This window comes from Electrona antarctica (genome assembly GCF_951216825.1).
Source record: "Electrona antarctica genome assembly, chromosome: 17".
Lineage (NCBI taxonomy): Eukaryota > Metazoa > Chordata > Actinopteri > Myctophiformes > Myctophidae > Electrona > Electrona antarctica.
In genome coordinates, this window is record NC_136798.1 from 2,709,636 (window position 1) to 2,730,385 (window position 20,750).

At 44.0% G+C, this 20,750-nt stretch overlaps 1 protein-coding gene across 1 annotated transcript; it reads right to left on the reverse strand.

Moving 5' to 3' along the window:
- Positions 1-1,329: 1,329 nt before the first annotated feature.
- znf513a (zinc finger protein 513a) lies at positions 1,330-20,345 on the reverse strand (the record flags this gene model as incomplete). The annotated part of the gene is made up of 6 exons (XM_079525660.1): positions 20,211-20,345; positions 18,545-18,678; positions 9,605-9,736; positions 5,685-6,494; positions 3,697-4,763; positions 1,330-1,365 (listed from the first exon to the last, which is right to left on the reverse strand). The coding sequence occupies exons 2-6, from the start codon at positions 18,582-18,584 to the stop codon at positions 1,330-1,332; spliced, it is 2,085 nt and encodes a 694-aa protein (XP_079381786.1). The 5' UTR covers positions 18,585-18,678; positions 20,211-20,345.
- Between the last annotated feature and the right edge of the window lie 405 nt (positions 20,346-20,750).

The following is a 20,750-nucleotide window of genomic DNA, read 5'->3' on the forward strand; positions in this document are numbered from 1 at the left end:
GGATTTGGGCTCAGACGGATCGAAGGACAGCCGACACATGGTTTAAAATGCATGTGGCAAAAATACTTGACACTAGCAAATCACGAGAAACATGTATGATTTGTAAACCAGCTGCTTTCCCAAAATGATGCCACTTCTTTAAGAAACAAACATGGATCTAACATGCTTTGTACTGTAATGACCATGAGGCAAGCATCCATCCCAGCATTCGTTTTGACCTTGGAGGAAGTCAAGAGGTTAATTCAGCAAAGTATAAGCAAGTATAATAAGTGTGTTGCTGAACAAACAATTATTGGCACACTGAAGTACATTTTCCTCATGCAAAGTTCTTTTTCAGTTGACTAGTCATGACTCATGAGAAATTAGTATAAAACGCAGCAATACAAAGATATTTCCTTTTTGATTGTGCTTAGATTTTGAAACAATGGTGCATGCACTTTGTTATAGACAAGCTCTGACTTCAGCACATTGATGCATTTCCAGACATTCTGTCTAAATAAATTACCTTTTACTCCAAGGGGTTTAGTATAATGTACACAATGTACTGTAAAACACTTGAGTCTTACCATAATCAAATAATATCCTATTAAAAAATGGTCTCTGGCAGCAGGATCTAATCTTGCATAATTACTAAGACGGCCATTGTTACATTTTTGTGCACGCTGACAGCAAGCCAAGAACCTCAATTCTCGGTTTTATCGGTCAATGATATGTCATTTGTATTTACAGAATAATTGCAGAACATTGTCCATTCAGTCTAGCCAATTAGGCACCTGTCCGTGCAGGTTATGGGATCTATACTACTACTAGCCAATTAGAATGCTCCTGTCCCTCTGGTTTATGGGATGTATTGGTACTAGCCAATCACAGACATGCATGCCTCTGACTGACTGACACCAAAATATTTATAAATATGACAAATCAGGTCTCAATGTCAACACATTCAACTTAGTCCAAGCATTTTTAAGTGAGTCATTAGCCCCGCCTTTGACAGTTTAGAGCGCTGACGTTTTCAAACGCATGCACCCAAGCAAACTGGGCATCATACAGTGCCGTCTTGAACTCATCAGACATGTAGCCAAATGAGCATGCTGGATTTGAAAATGATGATTTGTTTGGGGACATCCCTAGTTAATTTAAATATGAAATGTCATGCAGGTTGAGAGACCAGTCTGTCTCCTTTCCCTCTCATCACAGGTCAGGTCTGAGGTCTCTTTCCTGAGACGATGCTGGCAAGGTCTGTGACATTTTGACACTTCTGTCGGTTCTGTGTACGACTGAATGTCAACTTGTTGTTGTAGCTGTAATATTCTGTGAAAATACAGACTTTTACTTGCGGGGGGACAATTCAAATGGACTGACTGACTGGTGACACAAACATACTTGACACAAGGAATTAACAATCACATTTAGCTGATTAAATAGAATGAGATCTGTTGGGAACTACGTGCAGGATCAATCTATTGCATCTGGGAGGGTCCGCACACATATTGCAATGTATTAGGCTATAACATGACGTCATGTTTGTCCTAGTGATGGCACTATGATGATGTAAATGCGAGTCCTTTCAAAAATAACCCTTCCCTCATTTACCTGTGCCTTCTCATATTTCTGCACAACCCAAAAACAATGTCATCACTTGCCCCAGACAGAGAGATGTAAAGGTATAAGGGAAAATTAGCGAAATGTGTGGCAAATCTGCAAAACAAATGCTTACCATGAGGTCAGTGGCTATGGCCGAATTTAGCCCAAGAGTATTTTCGTGCAAAACTAATGCTTGGAATGGATTCTGCATCATGGAAAAAAACCCTAGTTTGACATGTCACATGCTACTTAAAAGCATAATGAAATGTTGGGAATTTTGCCTTATATTGGTTGTTAATGGTACCCCAACATTCAGCAGCTGTCACAAAGTTTCCCAAGGGAGTTGGGTTGGAACAAATTCATGTTATAGTAGACACCTTTTATGAACACATTTGTGAAGAAAGCTAGTGGTAAGTATGGCAGATTTTCCACACATTTCGCTAATGTTTAACTAGTAGGACATGCATCCTGGTGGACATTTGCGTTCTAAAAGAACACCCTTTCTAGTCTAATAATAATACTGCGACGTAGTTGATCAGTACATATATAAATATATATAACACTATGCTAGGGCTCCGTTTCTAATATTGAAAAGGCTATGATATGAAAGGGTTACAAAGTACTGAAGTCTCTTTACAAGGAGGTTCAACGATAGGTCCTTGCTTAAATTATAATTGACATGTAATAAGCGAGTAAGACAATAGTGCTTTAAGCACTCATTTCAAAATGCATACAACATTAAAAAATAAATAACTTGTCAGGTTTAAACAATGCTCTGGGCCCAAGAGTTCAAAACTTGTAATAAGAGTCCGATCAGAGTGGATCAGATTTTTATTTGGGGTGTTATTTGATTAATCGACTTATTTCTTATCGAGATGTTATGGATAACTGTATGATCACAGATTGGATACCAAAGTGATCCCAATGCCGTTTCAAACTACCTTTAAAATCCCAATTTCCATCCACTCTGACAGGGATTACAAGTTCTGGGCCTGCAGGGGATCCAAATTCTATCTTGGCACATTTAAATAAACCTGAAGATATGCATTTTCTTAGTTTCTTCTTGGCATCTCAGACGTTCACATTTACTTTCTAAAACGAATGCGATGCAGCTTTCAGGCAGAAGTAGGCATGGGTTCCACATATCGAGTAATATTAGGAAAAAGGTGAGAAGTGTTTGTCTATAAGGCATGATGTGTGGGGCAGTCTGGAATGGCAGTTTTGGGGATTAGCATATTATGGTGTTAAATGAAGACTTACAAAGTGGAGCACTTTATCCAAGTCCATTTCACTGGCACAAATACAGCAACGAGCCAATAGAAGACAAGCTTTGAACAAACTTCTTCAACCACACTATTCAAAGGCATCAAAATACATTTTTTTTTCCACAATTGTGCATGATTTCACAAACAAGTAGCAGCCTCTGAAGACATTTGACACAAAACACAAAACAGACCCAACACGAGACAACCGTATATAAGGAAAGCAATACAAACTGCTGGTAGCTTTAGTGTGTTGCTGAGTTTTACTGTATACAATCTCAGGTTTGTGGCACAATGTGCTATATTCCCCATTATTAATAATAATAATAGCTCAAATTTATATAGCGCTTTTCTAAATACCCAAAGCGCTTTACATAGGAACACTAGGAACAGACTAAGAAAAAAACCAAAGCAAAACATAACGGATACAACAACAGTACAGGGTTAAAAAGATAAACGAGGGAAGGGGGGGGGGGACATCCTGACCAGACCTCAGCTGGGGAAAGCTATCCTGAAGGTGGGTTTTGAGTGAGGTTTTGAATGAGAGGAGAGAGGGAGCAACTCTGAGATGGTTGGGGAGTTCATTCCAGAGTTTGGGGGCCAAAACATAGAAGGCCCTGTCCCCTCAGGTGCGGTACTTGGCCTTGCGGACCTTCAGGAGGTTGGCTTCACTGGACCTGAGGGAGCGGAGGGGGACATATGGTTCGAGAAGATCGGAGAGGTGGGGGGGGAGCCAGGTTATTGAGAGCTTTGTAGGTGGTTAGCAGGATTTTGTAGTGAATTCTTTGTTTGACGGGAAGCCAGTGTAGGTCGTGGAGGACGGGTGTAATGTGGTCTCTGGAGCGTGTACTGGTGAGCAGGCGGGCAGCGGCGTTTTGCACGTGTTGTAGTTTGTTGAGGACTTTGGAGGCATTGAGTATACTGTTGCAGTAGTCAACCCGGGGTGTGATGAATGCGTGGATGAGGGTTTCGGCAGCTGGGAAAGACAGAGAGGGTTGATGTACTGCATGTCTACCCCTACGTCCTTCCTCGGAGTTTGAACCCCGCCGCCCACCCTTATCCCTTCTTCCACGTCATCCTCTTCGTCGTCGTCGTCGTTGTTGTTGTTGTTGTTGTTCCTTGGCAGCGGAACCTTCACCCACCCGTCGGTGGCCAGGCCGTGCTTCTTCTGGTGTCGCTTGTAGTTGTCCCAGTGGCCCGTGGTGTAGCCGCACTCCACGCACTTATAGGGCTTCTCGCCGGTGTGCCGCAGCATGTGGCGCTTGAGGTTCATGCTCTGGTTGCAGCTGTAGTTGCACACCGTGCACTGGAAGGGCTTGGCGCCGGAGTGCACGCGCTGGTGTCTCTTCAGGTTGGCCAGGTTCCCGCACGCGTAGTCGCACAGGTGGCACTTGTAGGGCTTCTCGCCCGTGTGCACCCGGTGGTGCCGCTTGAGGTTGTCGAAGTGCGCCGAGGCGTAGTCGCACTGCGGGCACTTGTAGGGCTTCTCCCCGCTGTGGGTCTTCATGTGGCGCGCCAGGTGGTTGGGGTAGTGGGTGAGGAAGGGGCAGGCGGCGCAGGTGTAGACCTTGTCGCTGCGCTCCCCGGGACTGTTGGGCGACGAGGAGGAGTCCTTCGTCAACATGTCGAGGGTGCACTTGGCGCAGATCTGGGCCGAGGAGCCGTCCTCGTCCTCCAAGACGATGCCACACAGACGGCAAGTGAAAGGGAAAAGGGAAGGAGGGAGGGTGCCGTCTGCTACCCTCATTCCTCCTCCACCACCGCCGCCTCCGCCTGGGCTCTCCAGGAGAGGACGGGGTTGGTGGTGAGCCGGGTTTGAGTTTTGTGGGGGTGGTCCCCCTTTTAAGTTCTCAAACGGCGATAGGTAGTCACTGTTTTGGGCGTCCACGTTCAGGTTTTGAGCTGGCTTCATAACTTCTGCAAATGTGTTTAAGAGGGAAAAAAAGACAAAGAACAGTGAGATAATCTGAATATCGTTGCTGTCGGGAGGAAACCTCATAACTCCATTTTTGATAGTTTTTTGGCATAAATCAGTGCTATTGAACACCCTTTACGTCTGTGTGTTGTTTCGAAAATATTGAACCAATGGAAAGTAGTAAAAAGTGCTTTGGACAAAACCTCTTAACTCCATTAGACCATGGGTTCTCTCCGTTTTTGGCCGGGGACCCCCGGAGATGCTTTGGCAGTGTCTCGGGACCCCCCCCCCCCCCCCCCCCCCCCCTCTTTTTGAAAATAATTTGGGGACCCCCCAAAATAATTTGGCGACCCCCAGAGGGGTCGCGACCCACGGGTTGAGAACCCCTGCATTAGACCAACATTTTCATTTCCTGAAAAATGAACATTTTGGAGTTACGAGGTTTCCTCCCGACAGCAGAAATATACTTTTGTTTTTACCACTATAAAAAGGCAGAAGGGCACTATTAATAAAAGTAGTAGTAGTCGTACGGGTGGCGATAAAAGGTAAGACAAACGAAAAAACGTAGCAAGGACTAAATGCAGCGAGAAATACATTTGGCAGTAAGTCAGTTAAGTAAGGAGACCCCGGGGCAGACCAAGGCGCAGTTGGAGGAAACACATCGCCTCACTGGCCTTGGAACGTCTCGGGATCCCCCAGGAGGAAGTCACTAATGTTGCTCTGGAGAGGGAAGTCTGGAGCACTCTGGTGGAGCTGTTGCCCCCGCGACCCGACTACGGATAAGCGGTTGAAGATGGATGGAGTTGTTGCCCCCGCGACCCGACTACGGATAAGCGGTTGAAGATGGATGGAGTAAGTGAGTTAATATCAACTTCCATCTCTTTTTTTGTAGTATAAATGTAATAAATAATCCCCTTATTTACCTTTGGTTGAAGCAGCATGCAGCTCGTCCTCGTTGGGTCTTCGGCCAGTCACGTGGTGCCTCTTCTGACTGTTCTGGCCAATCATGACAGGTCGGTTCGCCTCCAGCCCCGGCCCCGCCCCCGTCGTGTGCATGCGCTGGTGCCTCTTGAGGTTGCCCAGGGAACTGCAGGCGAAAGTACAGCGGTCACACTTGTAGGGCTTCTCCCCCGTGTGAATGCGCAGGTGTCTCTGCAGGTTCACCAGCTGGGCCGAGGCGTAGGTGCACAGCGGGCAGTTGTAGGGCTTCTCCCCGTTGTGCGTCTTCATGTGTCGCTTCACGTGGTTGGCGTAGCGCGACGAGAAGCCGCAGACGTGGCAGGTGTGCAGCTTGTTGAAGCCGTCCTCGTCGCCCAGGAGTTTCTCTCCGTCGTCGCTGTCCATCTGCGAGTGCGAGGAGGAGCCCGAGCCGCGCATCTCGCCGCTGCCGCCACCGCCGCCACCGAACGGGGAACAGAAGTCCATGCTTTTATGGGCCTCCTTGGAGGCTTTGCTGCAGCACCGGAGGCAGTACGGGCCCACCAGGTCTATGCCGGGGCCCAGGGGGTCGTCGCGGAGCTGGCCGCAGCCCCTGCAGGAGAGGTAAGGGGGAAACGTGGGTTCAGTCTGGGCCGCCCGGCCCCCCTCCCCCTCCTCCTCCTCCTCCTCCTCCCTCCCGTTGTCTGCGGCGTTGCGTGAGTCGTCTGCTTCGCTCTCCATGCTGAGCTGGCTGTAGGCAGGGCTCTGTTCTTCACTCAGAGGATACACAGAGAAACCGATCTCAGCTGCTACTTCTGCGAGGAGGGAATGACAGACAGATGTTATTATTGCAACTTCCCAAGCGTTTCCAAATGTGAGTTTTGTGGCTGTTGTTGCAACAGACCATAGTAAACAAAGTGCAATTTCTGATTGCATATTTCCAAAACCATCATTTTTTTTTAACCCATTTACTAGAATTATCTGTATTTGGCCGCGGACCCCCATCTGAAAATATGTTGTTCCAGGGTCCCCCCCCCAGATGCAAATATTTGAGTTAAAAACGTTTTTTTCTGCTATTTTTCAAAAAAATAGCAGATCTACAAGCTCATTGCGTGGGTATGAGCTTGTAGATCTGCTATTTTTCAATAGCTAAAGTATTACATAATGCTTAAAACACCAAAAGGGGTTCCCATCCTGAACGCGTTAAGCAATCTTTAGCAAAGCTGCAAATAGTTTTGATCCTGCACCGTTATAAATGATATGCACTAAGTAAAGGGCCAGTGAGAATGCAATACTAAGTCCTGGACTCAAATAATAATAAATACATGGTATGAGGCTCAATTCATAGCATGGTTTTGGCTGGGGGGACCCCTGGAAATGATTTGGCCATGTCTTGCGACCCCCACCCCAACCCGCCCTGCCCCCCTCCCCTCCCCACCCCCAATACAAAAATAACCAATAATAGAGAAAATATATCAAATGAATACTGAAATCAGATATAATCATTAAGGAACGTTTACATACGTAAACTCTCAATTTCCATTTTCCAGCCATTCGGTTACAAAAACATATTTTGGGGACCCCCCCAAAATAATTTGGCGACCCCCCCCAGAGGGGTCGCGGCCCACGGGTTGAGAGAACCCATGGTTTAGAGTTGTAGTTATCCAATCTGAATCAAACATTGTTTCAAACTGTCCATTATTGTAATTATGTTGTACCTGCAATGACAATAAAAGGCATTGAAATGGAAAAGAAACCCAATCAGACCAAATTAAATCACCCCAAGAGCATAGATAGATATCCCCGTTTTAACATTTACTCGATAATTCTGAATTAACATTTCATAAAAGTCCAATAATACAACAATATAAAATTGACAAACAATACAGAACATGTTACCTTAAATGCTCCTAGGCTGGTAGGCCTACTGTGTAAGTTGATTCAAAAGCAACAAAGAAAAAGAGAGACAAAGAAAGAAAAAGAAGCCTTCTCTGAAATAATGTGATCGGAACTCACGCAGCATTCATAGTTTCCATACTCGCAGTTCTACTTTAGGTTAACAAATAAATAGCATTACACTTTCCCCCAGACGGAAAAGGAAATACCTAGCCAGTCAGTCCCTCGGTAAGATGCCCTTCCCGTTCCCACACGATGATACTGAAGCAAACCAGAGAGAGAGAGAGAGCTGAACGAACTAACCCTGCTTCAAAGAGAGGCAGTGGGGAAAGATGTGAGGAAGGCAGGAGTTGGGACTGTCCTTTTATACAGAACCCCCCCTTTGGAAAGCCCTCGTGGATGATTACCAAGCCTAATGATAATGATGATGACTATAATGGCTGGGCTGATGATGATGATAATGATGATGATGATGAGGGTGGGTAGATGATGATGATGATGATGATGATGATGAGGGGGAGACAATAATGGCAGCCGGGGAGCCGGAGCCGAGGCAGCAGCAGATGATGATGATGATGATGATGATGATGATGATGAATAAATGCCTTTCCCTGTAATGGTGTCCTTGATGGTAATGGCTGTCTTTTTATGACCCTTATATAACCCCTTCAGACCTGAGGCCGATTCTACGAAATGTCTTCAAAAAAAATCACGACAGTTTTATGTAAAAACCCTATGTTTCTATGTCAGCTGTGCTCAAACTATCAAGGGATGTCAACTGTCAAGGACGGTCCAAAAATCATCTGTATTTGGCTGCCGACCCCCCTCTCAAAATATGTTGTTCCGCAGAAGCAAAGATTTGAGTTAAAAAACGTTCGCTCTGAAAGAATATATATTCAAAGATTTGTGCCACATTTTTCAAAAAATAGCAGACCTACAAGCTCATAGCGCGGCACTCGGTGACGCACTATGAGCTTGTAGATCTGCTATTTTCCAACAGCTAAAGCATAACATAATGGTTAAAACACCAAAAGGGGGTTCCCGCCCAGAATGGGATAATAATGGCAGCACAGTGTTTTTTTCCCCCTACTTTGCCGGTTTTTCATATCATTCTTTCTGACAAAGAGCCTCAGAGGGAAATATGGGCTGCAGGCGTAGCTCCATTTCTCTTCCTGTCACAAGGAGAGAGGCCCCCGTCAGATTCAGGCCCTTGATGATGTCTCCCTTTAGTGAGGTCGCCTTTCCAGAGGTGTACATTTGCATTGGTAAAACGAATCAAAAAGGTTCTCCGTGATACTAAAATGGTAACGCGACAGCAGACAAAATGTGCTAGTTACCAGGTATTATGGTACCGGTACTAGCAAAATAGCAGGATCTGTGCAGAAAACTAACATAGTTGGAATGGTAGCCTAAATAGTCAGTTATTTATCATGGGGACCTACAAGAAATGTCAACTACATCTGCTAGTTTGAATTGGCAACACTCACTACTCAATTATTTCATTAGAATTGATAGCACTATCAACCCCGAGGAGTTCACAGAAACTGTGCAAGTCGGGCTAGTAGGTTGATCATGAAAGGTTAACCAATTTAGACCCGAGGACGATTCTTTAAAAAAATCTTCTAAATCCTAAAAGTTTTCTGAAAACCCTATGTTTCTATGTCAGTCGTTCTGCAACATTTTCATGTCAAGGACCCCCAAAAAATATATGTAATTGCCCGCCGAGACCCATCTGAAAATATGTTGTTCCAGGGACCCCCCAGAAGCAAAGATTTGAGTTAAAAACGTTTTTCACGATTTAAAAAAAAATAGCAGACCTACAAGCTCGTAGCGCGGCACTCGGTGCCGCGCTATGAGCTTGTAGATCTGCTATTTTTCAATAGCTAAAGTTTAACACAATGCTTAAAACACCAAAAGGGGTTCCCGCCCTGAATGAGTTTAGCAACAAACCAAAACCCCAGACAATGTAGCCCTCCTTCATACACTAGTAACATAACACTACCCCTGGTTGGAATTCAAGATGGCAAACCTGAGAATTTGTCGAGGCCTAGGATCTTGTCATGATCAGAGTCACCAAATGTGAGGTCTTGTCCTAGAAGGAAGTCGGTCTCTAAGGTGAGGTTTGCCGGAGCGTCGAGGGCTACACCATCTTCAGAATCCACTGAGATAAACAAGAGAAAGCAGTCAACCATGTTACTACAACATAATATATTATACCTCCCAGAATGTGAATTAAGGCTATTCAGCACAATGTTTGCAAACATTCATTAAGCATCGCTTACTGTGTGTGTGTGTGTGTGTGTGTGTGTGTGTGTGTGTGTGTGTGTGTGTGTGTGTGTGTGTGTGTGTGTGTGTGTGTGTGTGTGTGTGTGTGTGTGTGTGTGTGTGGTCGCGGTCGCCATGGGATTAAACACATTTAAAGTCAAAGACAGAGAAAATAGCATTTGATCAATGCAGCCAGCAACCTTGTTAGTTAGGGCATTCACTTCTAGTCATTTTTACAAGTTGACTAGTCGACTAGTTGTTTAACCACCTATTAAGGGGCGGCGGTGGCTCAGGGGTAGAGTGGCTGGATGGCAACCGTGAGGTTGCCAGTTCGAACCTGGGCTCCCCCAGAGTTACTGTCGAAGTGTCCTTGAGCAAGACACTGAACCCCAAATTGCTCCCGATGTGCTAGTTTGTGCCTTGCATGGTTTCCGCTGAATGGGTGAATGTAATGCACAATCTCTGTAAAGCGCCTTGGATAAAGGCGCTATATAAATGCACCATTTACCATTTACCATTTATTATGAAAAAAAGAATCATGTTTGACATTCGGAGTTCCTTCCAGCAAGGTTGCTCTCAGTGAAAGTATGTATACGTACGCACTACATACAGTACGTATGTATAAAATGGTAAATGGTGCATTTATACAGCCCTTTTGTCCAAAGCGCATTGTGCATTACATTCACCCATTCACACAACGATGGCGGAGGAGGAAACCATGCAAGTTTCCAAAATAAATTTGGCAAACCCCCAGGGGCTTTGGCTATTCAAAAAATAGCAGAGCATTTTTTTTATACACACACAAATCTCTTCTGGGGGTCCCGCGGGGCACAAATACATATACATTTCCTCCTTGACATGAAACACTTTGAGGACCACTGGATTTAGTCAAGTGATAAACGGAGCTGAAAACAGCCGTTCACAGTGTGGCTCCCCACCTGCAGGGCAACACATTCTCCTGTTCTGAACCCATTTTGACCTGAGATCAAAATCTAAAATTGTCTTCTACATCCTGACAGTTTTCTGAAAAAGCTATGTTTCTATGTCACACCAGGGCTCCACCGGGCGAGTCAGCGTCGCGTCTCCGTCAGGGAATGTTCCCTGACGCACGCGACGAAGACGCAACGCGTCCGGTGGAGCCCCGGCGTCAGTCGTTCTTCGATTGAAAAAAAATAGCAGACCTACAAGCTCGTAGCACGCCACTCGGTGGCGCACTATGAGCTTGTAGATCTGCTATTTTTCAATAGCTAAAGCATAACGTATGCTAACATCAAAAGGGGTTCCCGCCCAAAATGGGTTAATCAACGTTCTTCTAACCATACCGCTAGAAACCTCCAGCAGAGCAGGACGGTGTTGTTTTGTTTGTTGTTTTGTTGACAGCAAAATTTTAGATTTTAGTTTTAGTCATTAGTCTCTTGAATAGTTTATTTAGTTTTAGTCACATTTTAGTCACCCGGAAATTTGTTTGTGTTAGGTCTAGTTTTAGTCGACTAAATATCCTAAGATTTTAGTCGACTAAATCTACAGTTGATTTAGTCGAACAAAATGTATTTTGGCGGGCCTTGATGCCGTCGTAATGACTTATCACTAGCTGAAAATAGCAGATGTGAGCTTGTAGATCAGCTATTTTCAGCATGCAACTAACTGTAAAATGACTTATACTGGATCTCTTGTCCACTAGTCCCTTCCTAACATTTTAGTCTAGCTTTTATTTGTTGACAAAATTGTCAATATATTTAGTCTTAGTTTTAGTCATCATAGCTTAGTTTCCATTTAGTTTTCGTCAGTGAAAAAAGGTAGTCGACGAACATTTTTCGTCTTAGGCCTAGTCGACAAAAACAACACTAGGACAGGACTACCATTTGGTTCAATGGGGCCGTTCCTCATCTTCAGTAATGTTATTCTACCAATAGCATGTTGTTGATAAAATTATATTTAAGCCATTTTGGGCGGGAACCCCTTTTGGTGTTTTAAACATGTTATAATTTAGCTATTGAAAAATAGCAGACCTACAAGCTCATAGTGCGCCACCGAGTGGCACGCTATGAGCTTGTAGGTCTGCTATTTTTGAAATTGTGAAAATGTGGCACAAATTTGGAATATATTTTTAACTCAAATCTTTGCTTCTGGGTGGTCCCTGGAACAACATATTTTCAGATGGGGGGGGCGGAGGCATATTACATATCATTTTTGGGGTCCTTCACATGAAATATTGAGCACCACTGATTCAGAAAAATAAGGTTTTTCAGAAAACTGTCAGGATTTTGAAGACATTTTTTAAATTTCGACATCAGGCCTAAATGGATTAAGGGGCCAACAAGCACAAGGTTTGTAGGCACAATTATGTGTCAGTTGTTTGTTTTTTATTTTATTATGCCGCAAACAGCTTAAGCACCCTATTGCTTTTTTTTGAGCGGTGCCTCCGCTCCTTACGCAGCTATGTGTGTCCCTATGTATGTCTGTCTGTATGTCTGTCTGTCTGTCTGTGCGTCCTAGCACAGAAAGCTGCAACACGATAGCTCTGTCATTTCTCGACCGTTTCGGACGCGGGAAGGCTCGCCGGAACTGGGCCGGCCCCCTGGCCATGTTCCTACGTACGCACAAGGCCAAATAGGACGTGTTGCGCTCACTGTTTGGCCCCTGGTTGTTGCTGCTAGCTAGGAAGGAGGTCTATTTTATTGTTGTCTTTAAAGCTATGGGTATGTGAATACGATGAAGAAATTATCACCCATTATCCAACCTCCGGCACAGCAGCATCAACTGATAGGCCTGTGCTCGGCTGGATAGTCTGAGGATGACGATGAATGTGAACGTTAAATGGTGAGTCGTGTGGACTGTGGAACATGATGGTAGACACTAGACAGTGGCACAGTAGGTTTCAGATGAATCATCAGTGTTCCACACTGTGGACAGTGGTAGTCATATCGTTTAACCCAGCGGTTCCCAAACCATTTTGGCCATGCACCCCGTTACCTCCCGACCTAGCTGATGCACCCCCCCCCCCCCCCCCCCCCCCCACATGGAAATATAAATTGCATAAGCTATAATAGACATATTTCCTTTTATCCACATATATGCACATATATGAACCTGAATATGGCATAATATATGCCGCATAGGCTATATTCTGCATTACTTGCCATATATTGGCATAATATGTTAATACCGGTATATTTAAAATAAAACCATAGCACCACCATTAGACTTTTCATGTCGCGCACCCCCTAGAAGGCGCTGGCGCACCACAAGGGGTGCACGCACCACAGCACCCCCTAGAAGGCGCTGGCGCACCACAAGGGGTGCACGCACCACAGCACCCCCTAGAAGGCGCTGGCGCACCACAAGGGGTGCACGCACCACAGCACCCCCTAGAAGGCGCTGGCGCACCACAAGGGGTGCACGCACCACAGCACCCCCTAGAAGGCGCTCGCGCACCACAAGGGGTGCACGCACCACAGCACCCCCTAGAAGGCGCTGGCGCACCACAAGGGGTGCACGCACCACAGCACCCCCTAGAAGGCGCTGGCGCACCACAAGGGGTGCACGCACCACAGCACCCCCTAGAAGGCGCTGGCGCACCACAAGGGGTGCACGCACCACAGCACCCCCTAGAAGGCGCTCACGCACCACAAGGGGTGCACGCACCACAGCACCCCCTAGAAGGCGCTGGCGCACCACAAGGGGTGCACGGGCACCCCCTAGAAGGCGCTCACGCACCACAAGGGGTGCACGGGCACCCCCTAGAAGGCGCTCACGCACCACAAGGGGTGCACGCACCACAGCACCCCCTAGAAGGTGCTGGCGCACCACAAGGGGTACACGCACCACAGCACCCCCTAGAAGGCGCTCGCGCACCACAAGGGGTGCACGCACCACAGCACCCCCTAGAAGGCGCTGGCGCACCACAAGGGGTGCACGCACCACAGCACCCCCTAGAAGGCGCTGGCGCACCACAAGGGGTGCACGCACCACAGCACCCCCTAGAAGGCGCTGGCGCACCACAAGGGGTGCACGCACCGCAGCACCCCCTAGAAGGCGCTGGCGCACAACAAGGGGTGCACGCACCGCAGCACCCCCTAGAAGGCGCTGGCGCACCACAAGGGGTGCACGCACCACAGCACCCCCTAGAAGGCGCTCGCGCACCACAAGGGGTGCACGCACCACCACAAGGGGTGCACGCACCACCACAAGGGGTGCACGCACCACAGCACCCCCTAGAAGGCGCTCGCGCACCACAAGGGGTGCACGCACCACCACAAGGGGTGCACGCACCACCACAAGGGGTGCACGCACCACCACAAGGGGTGCACGCACCACCACAAGGGGTGCACGCACCACCACAAGGGGTGCACGCACCACCACAAGGGGTGCACGCACCACCACAAGGGGTGCACGCACCACCACAAGGGGTGCACGCACCACCACAAGGGGTGCACGCACCACAGCACCCCCTAGAAGGCGCTCACGCACCAGTTTGGAAACCACTGGTTTAACCCATTTAGGAGCGAGGCCGAAAAGATGTCTTCTAAATCCTAAAGGTTTTCTGAAAAATCTGTGTCTATTCACCTTTTTCTAACAGCCCATAGTGCATTGCGTTTGTGTGTGCAATAGTTCCTCTTTCTCTTGCTGTGTTGCCAGTTTTGCAAGAGAAACAAGTGGCCAGGTCTATGAAAACAATGAAAATAGCTGATCTACAAGCTCACAGTGACACATTGTGAGGTTGTACACCGTAAAAACGCATTGAGAATAAATCTAAATATTTTGAATATTTTTAAAACATTAAAAAAAAGGCACAAAATATGTTCAGATGGATGTCTATGGACAATTACATATTAATCTGGGGTTCCTTGATGTGAAGAAATGTGGAAGCAATCCCAAATAAGCAACTACTATACACTTTAGAATCAAGCCCAAAAAACCTACCAATAATTTATTTGCAAGTGACTTTACAGAAAAAAACAAGTCAAAGGTTGCTTATAATAAGCAGACATGGCAACACGGCCTGAAGGAAGCAAAGCACACACACACAAGGAGCCCCAGGACCTTGGCGGGGAAAAACGTGGATATTAGTGGTGCTTAACCTTTTTCATGTCAAGGACCCCCAGAATGATCTGTATTTGGCTGCGGACCCCCATCTGAAAATAGGTTGTTCCAGGGACCACCCCCCCCCCCCCCCCCCCCCCCCTCAAGAAGCAAAGACTTTAGTTAAAATCATTTGCTCTGAAAGAATATATATTTCAAAGATTTGCGCCACATTTTCACTATTTTTCAATAGCAAAAGTACAACATAATGCTTAAAACACCAAAATGGGTTCCCGTCCTGAATGGGTTAAGCATGAGTTAAACCAGGGGTTCCCAAACTGTGGTGCGTGAGCGCCCTCTAGGGGGTGGCTAATGGGTGTTATTTTAAAAATATGAACATATGCCGATATATGGAAAGTATATGCAAAATATATGCCATATGTGCATAACATATACAGTATGTGGATACAATATATATATATATATATATATCTCGTATATAGATTATATATGTGCACATATGGAAATATATTTATATATGTACATATGTAGACATATTATGCAGGCAGCCTATTTTTAATAATATGTCACATATGATAAACCCATATAAAAAATAATGTTTATTCATATATCTAAAAATGACATGCTTTCCTGGTCTTAATGGGGTCTAACGTTGCCGTTTCTGCACGGATACGGCAGTGATGGTAGGTCCAAATCTAAAGATAAATATATCACCTCTAGGCAGATACACTACGTAGCCACTAGTACGTATCCACGGTTCTTAATTGATAAACTAATTCATACATGGGCAACTGGCGGCCCGGGGGCCACATGCGGCCCCCATCTTCACTTAATGAGGCCCGCAGGTTAATATCAGAAATACTGATATATTATTGATTTGCAAACATGACCCGCTTCAATTACGTCTAAATTAGTAGCTTAATGAGTAGTATTAAAATGCAATTGTCTTTTTTTTTATGTCCAATGTATTCGTATTTAGTTCATAAAGTTAATTATAATTAAAGGCATTTGAAATTCAAAAATATATATATACTTTTCAGGATTCCAATTCAAAAATAGCAAAAAAGATTCAGGATTTCAATACAAATAATAGCTAAAAATAGCTGATCTACAAGCTCAAAACGCGCCGCAAGATCGGCTATTTTTGCTATGACAGTAATATGCAATGCCCTGGAGTTAGTGTGGAAATATAGTGGCCCTCTCCATTGTCAAGGTTGCCCACCCCTGAACTAATTGATTGGTCCATCATCCCCCACCCACCCCTTTTTCCCCTCACTGTATATGTTTTTTTTCCCCTTGATAAATACTAAAATCAATCAATCAAAAAAAACATCCTGCAAACAGACCTTGAGAACAGCACAGACAGAGATGCAGCCACCTCACACAGACGGTAAAGTCTTCCTCCCTAGGAGATGGGGACGGTTTCACATTCCATGTGTTCTACATCAACATGAATACACACAGGAAGGTCAACAGCTTGTGTTGTTATAGTGTTGGGGAAGCAAGGCTGGTTCATGCAGTGTGTTCATGTGCTCTGGCCCCTATACTACCTAGTTATGGGCTGCTGAATGGAATGGGTCCAAGGAATCATGCAATTAATATGAAGAAATTGATCAATTATATAAAATCGCAAGAATGGCAGCTGCAGTTGGAAAGCAAAGGCTGTACCCATTGTTCCATCTAAAATATTTTTACACTGTACCTGGGGAGATCGTGTTAATTGTTTTTATTTTATTTTGTAATCTCTAAAAAAAAAAATAGATCTACAAATTTACAAAATGCATTGTGAGCTTGTTGATTGGCTATTTACTATTTTAGCATGACACTGTTGTACAGCAATGTATAAATTAGAGCTTAAGTGGTTAATCAGACTTATCGTGGTTTATTAAAAAGAAATTTGATTAATTTAAGAAGTAACTGACCCGAACCCCCATTCCATTAACCCATTTTGGGCGGGAACCCCTTTTGGTGTTTAAAACATTGTTATAATTTAGCTATTGAAAAATAGCAGATCTACAAGCTCATAGTGCGCCACCGAGTGGCGCGCTACGAGCTTGTAGGTCTGCTATTTTGAAAAATCGTGAAAATATTTATTTTAGAAAACTGGAGGATTTAGAAGATTATTTTTTAAATTTTGTGGTCAGGCCAAGTAGTCAGGTCAAGTAGAATTCTCTCTAGCTCTGTAGTTAAGTGATGATGGTGAGCTTATATTACAAGTTTTTTTAAGGTAAGTTTAGTTTTAAAGTAACTTTTTTGTTTCCTCACTCAGGAGATAAAGCAAGTTTCACATACACCACAAGATTAACAGCTTGTGGAAAAACCTGACAATAAATTGTATTAGAATAAATTGTATTCGAACTGGGAACCTTGTGGTTCCCAATCCGGTCACTCTACCCCTGAGCCACTGCTGTTCCAACGTCACTTGAATTCACCAGCTGTTGTCTGTCAGTCACTTCTTCACTCAAATATATATATGTATAGACAGACAGCCATGGTGATTATAGACCAACTCCCAGTCGCCTGGAAACCAGACAAATCTGAGGCCCCTTCTCTACCGGGGTTGAACCGGTTCGGTTCTTTTTTATTATAATTTTATTTTAATATTGAAACGGTTCAGACTGTTTCCACTGAGAATGATTTGTTTCCAGAACCTTAAAAGTTGGTTCGGAACTGGAACCAAAAAAAAGGCCACCGGTTCTGTGAAAGCACTAAGGTTCCAAGAATCTAGAACGGAACCAGTTCTAGAACCAAAGTTCTTTTGGTGGAAATAAAAAGGGGCCAGAGAGAGACACCCAGTGGCCTCACTTCTAATTGCATTATGCCACCATCTAGTGGCCACATTGGTGTATATCAGAAGATGGGCATTATTTTCCCATGGGCCTTGAGAAATGCTGAAATGTCATTTTTGTATAGTAGACCATGCTATTTCTTGGAGGTATTGGATGTCAGCAGAATCCTATCGCAAAATGAATCATAGTGTGCTTAGTTAAAAGACATATATTCTGAATGTGCCACTGCGTTTGTGTTTTCCCTAGTTACGTTTTTTTTTTTTTTGTACTCATAAAATGCCCCTGGGAGCCATCTAAAAGACCACATCTGGGTCCCGGAACCCATTACATTGAAAACCTATTTACATCACTGGACCTAAGATATTGCCACTCATCGTCAGACAGTTTGGGAGCATTTGAAAATGTGTGCAGACTTTATCTTTTACTTTACTGCTTTTGCCCTGCCTGGGCTTACTTTATGTGGATACAAGCAATCCAATGATATTCTCCAGCCTCAAGCAGTTCACCAACTAGAGAAGTAATTAGAGCCCAGAGTTTATTAGCTCCGTGGACATTCGTTTCACAGTATTGTCAGTATCGCTTTTTGCCTAATGAATGGAAGTTCTGCTGAGTGGTACAGTATAGGTAGTTACAGTACGGTATGCTCAGACTTAACTGCTCTATTTGAAAATGTCAGCACATTCACTTAAGAATGTCTGATGGCCAAAACTGACAAAGCAAAATGGTCACAATGTTTCATCGTTCAACATTGGATGGGATTAATGAACCCTTAAGCCACAAACTGTCAGAATAAATGACAATAATAATAGATAAAAACACTATTCAAATCAAAACTGCCTTTTCATTTTTGACGTGATCATTAAATCACTCACACTTGACAGGTTGTGGATTCTGTTGTTTTTTTCTTGGCATCTTCCGAAAAGCCTCTCTCTTTTTTGCAACCTCTTCTGGAGCACCTCCAAAACCATCAGCTCATTCTAAACCCTTTGGAATTCCTTCAGTATTTCTAAAGGTGAAAACAGAAAACAGAACATGGCATTTGTACTGTGACCCGTTTTTTGGGTGGAACAGGTTGTTGTATAAATTGCAAAGAGCATGTTAGGAACTATTTAAGAATAGAATATTATTCAACAGAAAATATCATGTTCTGGGTGCTTGTATAAGTTAACCACTTAAGCCCTATTTCTATTTTAGAAATGTTTTGGAATATTTTGAAAGATTGATAAAAAAAAAAAATGCTGCAGGGTTAAAGTGGTTAACCTTTGCTTTCAATCACCATTACCATGACAGCAAAGAGTTTGTGTTGACCCCGCAAATTTGACAAACTGGAGACTATTAGCCTACAGAGCCCCCAGGGGAAGTCCATACACTTTCTGGGTTGCACCACTTATATAGTTTAAATAGGCTATGGCAAAATGAATCTACACATTAAAATTAATACTGAATGAAAACATAAAATAAAAAAACAAGTAAAACCTTAGCTCCATCGCAGTATTAAATATGACAACACCGTGGAATAAACGCTTATTTGTTTCTGTGGAGACTATAGAGTAGTTTATGTAGATACTATGTTGTTGATTCCTTCTTTGTTTTTTTGTGGGGGAGAGCTAAATCAAAACAAAGTTGCAGGTGGTTTAAACCCAGCAGTTTCTATTTAATCAAATGCATAATCCCCCAATATATATATGTGTTGAGATGCTGGTAGGCAACAATAAGCTAGTAGTAACGTCATATAGCAAATAGCATAGCAAGAGAGGTACTATTAGCTTTGACAATATTGGACTAGGGATTTGTAAGCAAGCAAGTGGGTTAGTTAAATATTAGCAACCACACAGTCAGAGCCATTAAGCACTATTGATTCAGTCTGAGTTTAGCAATAGAATGTGAAAACAGGCGCTAATAACATGCATGTATCCCATTTTCTTTGTGAGGTTCCTCTTGAAGCCATTAATAACAAACACCGACAGAGAATGAAAACGTGACATCAATACAGACAGACAAGTAAATGTAACAACTAGTTTTACTACAATTCCAGTACATTTTGGTGGTTTAAAAAACCATCCACAGAAACTGTGCCAATGTACAGTATACCAGCTGTTCAGCTATAGGGGAGGTAACGCCTATATTAATCACCCATAGCAACGGCTCACACAAGCTTGATGCTAACTAGACATTTCCAAAAATAGTACTCCGAGAGAGTTAAAGATCATACTATTAATAAGTAGTATCCATGTTATTATGCATCTTAACTGTAGCACACCATTTAGAAAATGTACAATTACTCAACCTAGTAGGATTTAAGGTTATTTTAAGGCGTTATCTCGTCAGCTAACGTTGACATGTTGTAGCGACTGTCTTGTCTGCAGACTCACTGACTGGCAAGAAATAAAATTAGCTCCATGTCACGTTAGCTACCCGAGCCGTGTTAACCAAGGAGAGGGAAGCTAAATTAGCCCCGACAGGCTAGGTTTACTTAAACTAGCTATCAAGCTAACTCACCTAAAAAACGTCAATATTCCTTTCGGATGCGATATTTACCGTCAATATACGCCTCATCGGATGGGAAATGCACTTGATCTGCCGCGGAGCGTCTAGAGATCCGCCATTTCTTTATGAGCCGCGGTGACAAAGAAAGGCAATTAATGGTGTTTTTCATAACTTAATTGATTTTCTTGATTTTTTCCATTGTATACATTGTCTTCCGCTTACGCGTGCTTCCGCTTCCTAAAACAATTTCCTGTTTGGGCGCCCCGCGCTGCATCATGGTCGGTGTAGTCATTCAGGGCAGGGATGTTGCACTGTCACGAGAAATGGACCAGAAATAGAAAAAAGAAAGGACATTGATCATTGATTGATTGAAATATTTATTAACAGTTTGCAGAATTACACAACTCTATACAAAGACTGTTAACTGTGAGTGTAATAAAGCATTACACTTGTTTACAAGAGAAGAGGGTCCACCTTGTTCAATTCATCAAAACATTTAGAGATGTACAAATAGACACTTCTATATAGAGAGTATGCGCATGAATGGCACATTGAGTTAGCCTGGCTAATAAGCCAGACTAATATCACACA